The sequence below is a fragment of the Myotis yumanensis genome, unplaced genomic scaffold (genome assembly GCF_028538775.1).
Source record: "Myotis yumanensis isolate MYYU_CA2020_CCGP unplaced genomic scaffold, mMyoYum1.0.hap1 SCAF_13, whole genome shotgun sequence".
Classification (NCBI taxonomy): Eukaryota; Metazoa; Chordata; class Mammalia; order Chiroptera; family Vespertilionidae; genus Myotis; species Myotis yumanensis.
Window position 1 is genome coordinate 26,002,302 of NW_027223764.1, and position 12,286 is coordinate 26,014,587.

Genomic DNA, 12,286 nt, shown 5'->3' on the forward strand with positions numbered 1-12,286 from the left:
GAAATTTCACATTCAGATTATGCCATAGATTTGCAATCACCCATAATCACAAAGTATAATAGTAAAATGAAACAAAGTCATTCCCTGGTTATCCATGCTCAATTCACTATGTCACATCAATCGTTTTTTCTGAATTTTTATCATCTAATTCTCTATCACATGGGTAAAGTAGTTTCATAAATGACTTAACTCAATGTGAATTAAAAGCCACCAGCAGTACACATTCAATTATTCATTACTATTAAAAATGGAGCAAATGTACTAGGTAATGGAAACATAATTACATGCAAGTATTATGAGTGGATATTAGTACTTCATTTTTTCTAACAACAAAAAAAAGCAACAAAGCAATTTACCTTGAAATGTATATGTTTTTCCTGAATTAGTTAGCCCATAAGTAAAAATCAGCCGACTTTGTCCTTTCAAAAAGTCTTTTACTGGCTCCATAATGCAACCCTGGAAGAATTCCTTCTGTGTAGTTTCTGGGCCAAAAACCTAAATAAGCATTTTTAAAAACAAATCTTTTTAGAAAATTCAAGTTAATATTCACAATGAGTTCTACCCTACCTCCGTGTATATGAAAATCCTGAAGAGGAGAAATAGAACCCCCCAAAAAAGAGAGAGATAAATGTTTAAATTTATTTATTTTTGTAAATTAATCTCTCATGTTTAAAAATGTTAAATCATTTTATGATTCATCCTTAAAACAGGTGCCATATCCCTAACTCTCACAAGTAAACTTGATAGTTTACCTACTATGATGAAGTTTTCAAGATAAAATTCTGACCCAACAGAACAAGTTTTCATCTGAATTGGGAGGGAGGGGGGGGGCCGGGGGGGGGAATTTTTTAAGAAAAATTTATTATAAAAACTAAACTGTGACTTATTCACATATAAATTTACAGGCCTGGAATTTGAGTTCTACCCTTGAGAAAAAAATACTGGTGCCTAAGATCTCAGTTCCATAAGCAGAAGATAAATATAGCTAATTATATACAAATATGTAGCAATTTAACCTAAGACAAGTATCTTTGCCTTCAGCCCTAGGCGGTTTGGCTCAGTGGATGGAGCATCAGCCTGCAGACTGAAGGGTCCTGGGTTTGATTCCCGGGCAGCCAATTGATGTTTCTATCTCTCTCTCCCTCTCTGAAATCAATAAAAATATTTTTTAAAAAGAAAAAGAAAAATTTTCAGATTCATATGAGTATTTACCTTAGAAAAACTGAATTTCTGTGCCACCTGCCCAGAGCTTTTCTCACTTAACCGAGCAAGGATACTTTGAGGATCTTTCAGCAAAACAGTCTGTGAGTCCAGCATATACACACAGCCCTAGAACAAAAAAATAAAAATAATCCCACAATAAAAACAATAATAAAAACAATTATATTTTGCCCATTTAATGAAGATATAATGCAACACAAACCTCAGACTCATGTTCTTTTTCTGACTGTGTGAATGGTCTTATTCGAAGACAAACCTGAAGATAATCTTTGGATTCCAAACTGTTTGCCTATAAATGAAGAACAAAATAATTGTATTTAAAAAATACAAAACGTGACTCTTCAGAGATTATTCTTCTTTAAAGTGGCTGTTATGTAACAATCAATCTGAGATTATACAAAATCTCTAAGCAGACAATGATTGTCATTTTTGACCATTTTATATATACAAAAACCAAATCTTAAAAAAAAATACTGCAAAACTTCCTCTACCTTCTATATTTACGCTTGAAGTTTACAATAAGCCATTTTTTCCATAAAATCCTAACCTTTCTTACTAATAACAGAGTCTAAAGCACTAAAACACAGAACTCTAGAATAAATCACAAATAACCAGAATCCCCTATCAAACCAAATGCTCAATTCCATCATGAATTTAGAATATTTCTGCTATATAGCATCCTCTTTACTGTTTCCTTCAGGGAAGAAATGAGCCTACCTCATTTTTAAAATGGAATTATTATGTCCATACAAAGGTTTGTACACAAAAGTACACAGGAGCTTTGTTCATAACAGCCAAACAACGTAAACAGCAAGTGAATGGATAAACAAATTGTGGAATATCCATACCATGGACACTTTCTTTTACACACAATATGCATGAAACTCAAAATAATTATGCTAAGAGAATGAAACCAGAACCCAACCAAAAAATAAAAGAGCACATAACTTTGATTCCATTTATATAAAATTCTTGAAAGCACAAACTAATATGTAGACCAGTGGTTCTCAACCTTCCTAATGCCGCGACCCTTTAATACAGTTCATGTTGTGGTGACCCCCTACCATAAAATTATTTTCGTTGCTACTTCGTAACTGTAATTTTGCTACTGTTATGAATCGTAATGTAAATATCTGATATGCAGGATGTATTTTTATTGTTACAAATTGAACATAATTAAAGCATAGTGATTAATCACCAAAACAATATTAATTATTTGTTTTCCGATGGTCTTAGGCAACCCCTGTGAAAGGGTCATTCGACCCCCAAAGGGGTCGTGACCCACAGGTTGAGAACTGCTGATGTACACAGAACACTAATCAGTAGTAACTTGGATGTGTGGTATGAGGAAGGAATTTGAAGGAAGTGCAAGAAAACTTTTAGGGGTAATAGAGATATTCACTACTTGATTATAGTGATGGTCTTATGAATATATGCATATGTCAAAAATGCCCTAGATCAGCAGTTCTCAACCTGTGGGTCGCGACCCATTTGGCAGTCGAATGACCCTTTCACAAGGGTTGCCTAAGACCATCCCGCATATCAGATATTTACATTACGATTCATAACAGTAGCAACATTACAGTTATGAAGTAGCAACAAAAATAATTTTATGGTTGGGTCACAACATGAGGAACTGTATTTAAAGGGCCAGAAGGTTGAGAACCACTGCCCTAGATGGTTTTTCTCAGTGGTTAGAGCCTCAGCCTGTGGACTAAAAGGTCCCTGGTTCAATTCTGGTCAGAGGCACATGCCCTGGTTGCAGGCTCGATCACCAGTGGGGGTCATGAGGGAGGCAGCAGATCAGTGATTCTCTCTCATCATTGATGTTTCTATTTCTCTCTCCCTCTCCCTTTCTCTCTAAAATCAATAAAAAAAAAAAAAAAACACTTGCACTGGGTTACTCAAGGTTAGAGCTTCAGCTTATAGCCCAATTCCTGGTCAAGGGCACATACCTCAGTTGCAGGTTCAATCCCAACATAACCAGCTGATGTTTTTCTCTCTCTCTCTCCTACCTCTCTCTCTTTCCCTCTCCCTCAATCCACTCCCTTCCACTCTCTAAAAATCAATGGAAAAAATATCCTCACTCCTCAGGTAAGGATTAAAAAAAAAAGAATTATTATAAAACTACAAAAATAGATAATGAAGTATAGCTGTAAGGATAGACAAATAGGTCAATTGAAGAGAATAATCCAGAAATAGATGCACACATAGTCATTTGATTGTCAATAAAGGCACTTAAAACAATTAACAGAAAAAAATAATGCTGAAATAATTAAATAAATGGAAGTTAAAATAAATAAATAATCCAGCCTGAACCTCTATATCAACTATACACAAAAACTAGTTCAAGCCCTAGCTGGTTTGGCTCAGTGGATAGAGCGTGGGCCTGAAAACTGAAGGGTCCTGGATTCAATTCCAGTCAAGGGCGTAGAACCCGACTGCAGGCTTGATCACCATCCCTGGTTGGGGCACATGCAGGGGGCAACCAATTTATGTGTCTCTCTCGCATCAATGTTTCTCTTTCTCTCTCTCTCTCTGTCTCTCCATCCTCCTTTCCACTCTCTAAATATCAATGGAAAGGTGTCCTCAGGTGAGGATTAACAAAAAAATAAAATAAAAAGTGCTATCATAAAAAAAACTAGATAGATAACAAAATAACAATTAAAACAAAATTTAGAACCATTATTAGATGAAAATAAACCTCTGCTAATGAAGACACCATTAATCTGACAAAGGATATGTATACACAATATATATATAAAATTCTCTCAGATATAAGACAAACAACCTAATTTTTAAATGTGGAAATGACTTGAAGAAACATTTTGCAAAAGAAGGTACAGAGATGACCAACAAATACTTGAAAAGTGCTCATTAGGGAAATGCAAAATAGAACCATAATAAAGTACTATTACACACTCACAAAATTACCAAGCGTTGCCCTGCTGGTGCGGCTCAGTGGTTGAGCATCGACCTATGAACCAGGAGTTCACAGTTCGATTTCTGATTGGGGCACATGCCCAGGTTGCAGGCTCCATCTCCAGTAGGGGGCTTGCAGGAGGCAGCCAATCAATGGTTCTCATTATTTTTTTTTTTTTTAATATATTTTATTGATTTTTTTACAGAGAGGAAGGGAGAGAGATAGAGAGCTAGAAACATCAATGAGAGAGAAACATCGATCGGCTGCCTCCTGCACATCCCCCACCGGGGATGTACCCGCAACCCAGGCACATGCCCCTGACCGGAATCGAACCCGGGACCTTTCAGTCCGCAGGCTGACGCTCTATCCGCTGAGCCAAACCGGTTTTGGCGGTTCTCATTATTGATGCTTATATCTCTCTCCCTCTCTGAAATCAATAAAAATGTATTTTTTTTTTTTTTAAATTACCAAGCGATGGCAAAGAAGTTGGAGAAGCTGAAACCTGCACTGCTGCTACTGGTAGAGACACTCTGGAAAACAATTTAGCACTTTCTTATGAAGTTAAATATGTACTTATATTCCTAAGTATTTAACCAAAAGAAAAGAAAGCATAAGTTCACAGAAAGGCTTCCACATGAATGTTCACAGCAGCATTATTTGTAAGGGCCCCAACTGGAAGCCATCCAAAGTGCATCGAATTGTAAATGGAAAGATATGTGGCATATCTGCACAATGGACTACTACTTAGCAATAAAAACTAACAAGTTACTGATACATGATGCATAATGAGTCTCAAACACACCATGCTAAGTGAGGGGTCAGCAAATTTTTTTCTGTAATGAGCAGATAGTTAATATTTTAGGCTCTACAGGCCCTATTATGATGGCCACAACTACTCGACTCTGCTACTATAGTGCAAAACAGACCTAGAAAATCTACACTAATAAAAGAGAAACATGGTAATTAGCGTACGACTGCTACCCTTCCCATTGGCTAATCAGCATATCCTTATGCAAATTAACTGTCAGCCAAGATGGCGGCCAGCAGCCAGGCAGCTGGAAGCGAATATGAGGCTTGCTTGCTCCAGTGACTGCAGACTGCAACGTTCCCCGCCTGACTTGCCGGCCTCTGAGCTGGCAGTTTGAAACATTCTAACAAATATAGGCCGGGATCTCAGAGCTGGAGTTATACATTGTTTCGATTATAGAACGGCAAACAAACCAGCAGCGGAAGCCTCAGCGCTAGAGCCAGAGCTAAAACTGGCCCAGAAGAAAAAAAAAAAAAAGAAAAAAAGGAGTGGTTGGGAGCTTCAGTCAAAACCGCCAGCCTGAAAGCAGCTCTCAGCCCCTCACCCAGACTGGCCAGGCACCCCAGTGGGGACCCCCACCCTGAAGGGTGTGTGACCAGCTGCAAACAGCCATCATCCCCTCATCCAGGCTGGCCAGGCACCCCAGTGGGGACCCCCACCCTGATCCAGGACACCCTTCAGGGCAAACCAGCCAGCCCCCAGGCCTCTATCCTATATAGTAAAAGGGTAATATGCCTCCCAGCACCAGGATCAGCGGAGCAGCGAGGCCTCCTGGCACGGGATCAGCGTGACAGGGGGCAGCGCCCAAACCCCCTGATTGCCCTGCGGCTCTGTGTGTGACAGGGTGCGGCGCCCCCCCCCCCCCCCACAGGCCCTGCTCTGTGTGTGACGGGGTGTGGCGCCCCAACCCACCCCCCCCCCCCCCACGGGCCCTGCTCTGTGTGTGACAGGGTAGAGCCATAACCTCCCCATTGGCCCTGCCCTGAGTGTGACAGGGTGCAGCGCCCCAAGCCCCTGATCCGCCCTGCTCTGTGTGTGAGAGGGGGCGGTTCCCCAACTCCCCTATCAGCCCTATTCTGTGAGTGACAGGGGGGAGCTCCTCAACCCCCTGATCGGCCCTACTCTGTGTGTGACAGGGTATGGAGCCCCAATCCCCCTGATGGGCCCTGCTCTGTGAGTGACAGGGGGCAGCACCCCAACCCCCTGATCGACCCTGCTCTGTGTGTGACAGGGGGCAGCACCCCAACCCCCCTGATGGGCCCTGCTCTGTGAGTGACAGGGGGTGGCGCCGCAACCTCCCCATGGACCCTGCCTTGAGTGTGACAGGGGGCTGTTCCCCAACCCCCCAATTGGCCCTACCCTGAGCATGACTGAGGGTGGCATCGCAAACTCCCTATCCGCCATGCTCTGTGCATGACGGGGTGGCGCCCCAACTCCCCAATTGGCCCTGCTCTGAGCCTGACCAGAGGCTGCACTTAGGGATTGGGCCTGCCCTCTGCCACCCAGGAGCAGGCCTATGCCAGCAGGTCATTATCTCCCGAGGGGTTGACTGCAAGAGGGCACAGGCCGGGCTGGGGAACCCCCCTCCCCCTGGTCCCTGAGTGCACAAATTTTTGTGCACCGGGCCTCTAGTAGAATATAAATGGACTGACTCAAAAAGTCTACAAAGACACAAACCAAACATTACAGTGGTAGTAAGTAGGACTTTTATTTTTAAACACTACTGAATTATTTTAACTTTTAAAAACCTGTAATTTTTTTTAAAGTAAGGCCTGCAATTCCTAGGGGCATAGTGGACCTATTACTAAAAAAAGTAACTGTTCTATATTTAAGGCATTGTGAAAAAATTACTCAGATAAGAAGTGTGAGGGCTAAAAAAAATAATTTTCTTCCCAGCTAGCTGGGCTAAAAATCAAATTAACAAAGACAGACTGCCAGGTCCATAATAATATGAAAATCCCAAAGAGGCACTGGGCAATTCAAGCTTATATGCCATCATGGAAAAAGAAGAAAGGGGTGGGGGGCAGGGATTCTGAAGGGGAATCAAGCAAACAAATACCTGCCAAGTAACCCAGAAACATGGAAGGGTCTAGCTTGGATCTTTCCTATCCACCATACTTAATTCAAATTAGGCTAAGGTGAAAATCCTTAAGGTAAACTGGCTAAGATTCCCCTCCTGAAGCAGGCCTTTCCATCCAAATTACCTTAGGCAAGAAAGGGGGAGGTTCAAGATTCTTTCTGAGTCATTGTTTTTTAATAACCAACTTAAAATCAATATTCCAAAAGGCTCATCTTAAGATGGCAAAACTTTGGTCCTCTTTAGAAGGTTGCCCTAAACCACGTCTGCTCTAGTCGTACCTGTTTGCAAGTTTGTGTGCACCGCAGATATTTCCACTCAATTATGATAACATGATATTTTTCTTGTACTTACCTCAGTGCTTGCAGCAACTAAGGAAAATTCACGAGAGAGATCCAGCTTAATGCTTTCAACATTTATTTCTGAAGGCCTTGCAATTGGGTCAGCACTAAAAACATAAGATGGTCTAGGCACCCCATCCTTATTTACATTAGATTCCATTCTGCAAGAATAACAACTTCTTTAGGCATCTGTAATAAAGCACCATTTAAGACTATGGAGTTTAAAAAGTCTGAGTCCAGCCCATACTTCCCCCATATAACTACATTTCCAGAGAAGGAAAACATTAAACTGCTTCATCTATAACAGGGGTGGGGATCATCCAGCCTGCAGGCCGTACAAGGCCCCTGAAATCATTTGGCTCTGCCAAGGTACTAGGGGTGAGTTAATTAAGTGTTTGACCAAATATAGCAGGCTTATTTTTAAGCTGATAATTTCGAATGGCCCTCCAATGATGTTGTAAATATCCAAATGGCCTTTGGCAGAAAAAAGGTTTCCCACCCCTGCTCTATAACATGAAGACCCATGGAAAAGACAAAAGACCAAATTACTTACAGATTCTGAATCAAATACAACAGCCTTCAACTATTATTCATATGATCCACCTATGGACAAATTCATCCAAGGAGATTTCATTAGCAAAGGTCAGACAATATAGAACATTTCTATTTCTGCCTGAAATCCTCTCAGAAATCAAATAGTAAGGGTGGGGTAATTAGAACCTTGAGTTATTTTAGTTATTTAGTGTCTTCTAAAGAACGTTACTTACAGACTTTGTAATGTTTTGGCATTTAGGCGTTCAACTTAGTTACCTGGACAATTCGTTTCAACTGAATTCTTCCAAATAATGCAAATGAAAATGGAAATAAAGTATGTGGACATATTCAAAACAGTACCGGACACATCAGTCAATGCATCATTCCATGCGTCAGTAAACTATTACAACTAAATGAAACATCAAGTCACTAAACTTATAATCAGGGATAACCTTAACTGAAAAAAATATTAACATTCAAGCATTTACCGAGAATCTACTGGGTGCATAATACCAGAGTAAAAAGAGAGCTCCCTGCTGTTCTTTTGACAACATTATGAAATACCCAGGTCAGGGACTCCCAAACTGTGGTTCCGGCTCAGGAAAAACAGTCCTGGGCACCCAGAGGTGATATATCAATGAATCAAACATGGTCCCTGTCCACTGATCCACACAGCAGGCCAGGCACGTTAGTGCAAAAACCCAATGAGGTGCCAGCCTCAAAACTTCTACCCATCCATCTTCTTTTTACATAGCTCCATACGCTTATTTCTAGCCATGAGAGCCTAACTGCTGTGCGCATCCCATGTGCCCTGACCGGGAATCGAACTGCGAACCCCGGCTCACAGGTCGACGCTCAACCACACCACCGGGGCGCTGCCTTGTTTGATAAACAAAAACAAACCTGAATGTGATCACCTTAAGCAAGGACAACTTCAGGCCAGGAACTCCGTTAACTAGTCCTTCGGCAAGGAATCTTATTAGAGAATTACAACAGGCAGGAATCTCGGGGGCAGGAGGTGGAATGGGATGGGGGAAACCGAAACTTTCTAACCTGGCGGATGACAGACAGGCAGCAATCACTGCAACTCGCCGCACACACCCCCTCCGCTCGGCACCGCAAAGCCCAAAAGGACAAGCCCCAGGCACCGGCCTGAAAACAAGTGCAGAGGGGACCGCGACAGGGCCCCCCCACCTCCCGGCAAAGAGGGCACGTCCCATGCCACGCAAAGTGCTCACCTCGCTGATCCAGGAAAAAGGGGTTTGGCAATAGAGGCCCACGCCTCGATAATAGCGGCAACAATGAAAATATTAATGCCTGCAAACACTTAGTGCCTCCTGTATACCGGCCCTGTTTCTAACAACTTCACCTATGTCACTCTACCTTCACAAGAACCTGAAGAGTAGGTACTGTTATTATTACCCCCACTTAGCAATAAGGAGACCGAGGCCCAGAAAGATTAAATACGTTCCCCTGCGTCATTCAGCTAACAAGAGGGGGAAACGAAATTTAAACCCTGATACTCAGGCGCAAGCCTCCATCGCGCACCCAGTTCCCGAGCGTCCGCTCAGGGGCGTACCGAGCCTCCTAAGCGGGTGCTCAGATCGCCAGAGCCGTTCCCCCGCCTCGGGCCTGGCGTGTGCGCAGGCGCCCCCCTCCTTCTTCGCACCCTCACCTGGGCCAGCGCCTCACCGGCGAGGAAGCGCGGCCTGGCCCCCTCGACCTGCGAGCACCACGGCGAAATGTGTTTTCAAATTCAAACGATGGCGGCCAGGGCGCCGCACTGAATGCTGGGAGTGGGCGGGGCTCTTAGAATGACGCCGGGACGCGCCGCAGTCTTCCACCCGCCCCCGGAAGACGCTTTCAAATCTGGGGGCGGGCCTCCGAACGCCGGGCGACCAATGGGCGGAGGAGCTGGTGGGGGGCCGGCCAGCGGAGGGCGGAGCTTACCGCGGGGCTGGGCGCGCCGTGGGGGCGCTGGTCTGGGGTACGGTCCTAGAGACACTGAAGACCTGGCCGGGGCCCGGAGGTGAGGCCGCTGCCACCGGACAGCCCCGCGACTCCCCTAGGACGGGTCCAGGAATGGCGGGGTCCCCGTGCAGCAGAACGGGACCCGCGTCTCGAGAGGCGCTTATGAGGAGCGCCGCCCGCACCCCGAGGGTCACTTCTCTCGGTGCAGGACCCTACCTGTCGTCTAGAGCGGCCCTAATGAACGAAATAAAATTTTCCCAGAAAAGATGTCTAAAAGCATTTTCTCTTTACTTTCTTTTTAAAAATATAAAGAGCCACCGCTGTGAGGCGCTGTACGGTGACAATCTTGAGTTCCATGCACAGGCAAGGTCTTGCAGAGCCCAGAATTAAGTGCCAGGACATCCTTCTCTGCTTCCTTTAAAGGGATCCTCTTCCTCTGAGTGTGGTGTTACTACAGCCACATGACAAGGATTTACTGCTTAGGTCGTCTCCCCCTGCTTGCTGTACTTCATTTTAAAGAAAAACAACTGCTAACGTTAACTAACTGAACATTCATTTACTTCGTACCAGTCATGGTGCTAGGCTTATAAAACGCATTGTCTTACTAATGCTAAGAACAACCCTTTGAGGTAGGTACTGATAGATTCAGAGGAAACTGAGGTCCTATGGTTAAGTAATGTGCTCAAAGGTATAAGAGTATTATGGGTGGAGCTGGGATTTAAAATCAGCTGATTGACTTTAAGACCCACTCTCCTACATGTGGTCTTATTTTCAATTATTTTACTTGGTTAGTGGCATTTTTAGAATAGGTAGCTTAATGAACCTACTGTCTTCCTTTCCTTGTCATTCTACTAGTGACCTGGTTCACAGATTAGTGCACATTGAAAGAAAATTAATTAGAAGATGGCCGTGGGGCAGGAGTGGGCGAGACGGGACAAACATGCCCTGAAGCCAACCTCCCCCTCTCCCCATCCCTCCCTGGCCCAGCCAGCCCCACCTGGGGTGGCACCATGGCTCAAAGAGCATCTGTGGAGTGAGTGGGGTCCCTCTGGCAGGTGGGGTCCTTCGGCCTGGCCTGCGGGGATTGGGCTTAAACTGGCTTTCTGACATCCCCCAAGGGGTCCCGGAGTGCCAGACGGCACTCTGCAAAGTTGCTGTCATACAGGGTGTGGAATGCAAATGCAAGTGTGCAGTAAACAAGATTCGGGCCAGCAACAACATAACCCACAGCCAAAGGTGGAATCACGGGGGCCCTGCAAGGAATCGGGCTCCCTCCTCTCTGGTTTCGGGGTGCGTCACCTGAGAACCACTGCTGCCAAGTCACGGCATCTCGGCAGCTCCTGCATTGAGCATCTGCCCCCTGGTCGTCAGTGTGTGTCATAGTGACTGATCAGATAGATGCTGGGAGGGACACTTAGCATATTAGCCTTTTATATATACAGTAGGTCCTTGGGTTACGTCGGAAATCCGTTCCTATGGTGTGATGTAATGCGATTTTCGCTGTAAGTTGGAACCCGTCTACATAAACACCTACGGCATTCACATGGGGCACATACACAGCAGTAATGAAATGAAACAGTAAAAAAAAAAAAAATGTTAAAAAAAGATAACAATTCCTGACCTTTACTTGTGGTAAATAAACAATAAAAAACATAAAGCACATATATACATACATCAAAAGATGGAACTCTTTTTTTATAAATAAATGGGAGATGGTGACGTAACCACGAAACAACGTATGTCAAGTCCGACATAACCCAAGGACTGCCTGTATAGATATTTATATCTCCCATACTCTACCTCTCTCTCCCCTCACTAACTTACCATTGTCTCCTCACTCAGTTTGCCTTCTTCCCCCACAAAATAATTATATTTGAGTTGAACCAGATTGGAGTAAAGAAGAGGATGCAGGGCCAGGAGTAAAAATGAAAAGAAAGTAGCTTTAAAAGGGAAGAAAGCAGGAAATAGGAAAAACCTGGCCCGAATCTTGTTTACTGCACACTTGCATTTGCATTCCCCACCCTGTATGACAGCAACTTTGCAGAGTGCCGTCGGGACCCCTCGGGGGATGTCTGAGAGCCAGTTTCAGCCCAATCCCCACAGGTCAGGCCGAAGGGCCCCACCTGCCAGAGGGAACCCCCCCACCCTCACTCCACAGATGCCCTTTTCCTATTTAGGCTGGAACTCAAGTCTTCAGTGGGCTCAATGTCAGTCTCCATTGCTCCTCAGGCAAGTCTACCCTAAATCCACACTTCCTTTCATACCTCATATAATGCCTTTATTGCTTTTACTAGCTGTTAACTAATTCCCAGATCTCTAACCCTCCAGATCCTGCATTTATTTATCATTTGAAATATTTATTGAAAACCTCCTATAAAACACGAGGGTAGGAGTTAGGGAAACAGTGGAGG

The 12,286-nt window shown here is 44.1% G+C and overlaps 1 protein-coding gene across 1 annotated transcript in view; it reads right to left on the reverse strand.

Moving 5' to 3' along the window:
- The window catches only part of KIF20B (kinesin family member 20B), a 61,260-nt gene extending 51,596 nt beyond the window's left edge, over positions 1-9,664 (reverse strand). Inside the window, exons 1-6 of the mRNA XM_070432728.1 lie at positions 9,580-9,664; positions 7,924-7,973; positions 7,384-7,559; positions 1,424-1,510; positions 1,213-1,329; positions 357-495 (exon numbers count right to left, since the gene is read on the reverse strand). Coding sequence (XP_070288829.1) covers positions 357-495; positions 1,213-1,329; positions 1,424-1,510; positions 7,384-7,530 — 490 coding nt within the window. The 5' untranslated portion in view covers positions 7,531-7,559; positions 7,924-7,973; positions 9,580-9,664. The remainder of the gene's footprint in view (positions 1-356; positions 496-1,212; positions 1,330-1,423; positions 1,511-7,383; positions 7,560-7,923; positions 7,974-9,579) is intronic.
- Positions 9,665-12,286: the final 2,622 nt, after the last annotated feature.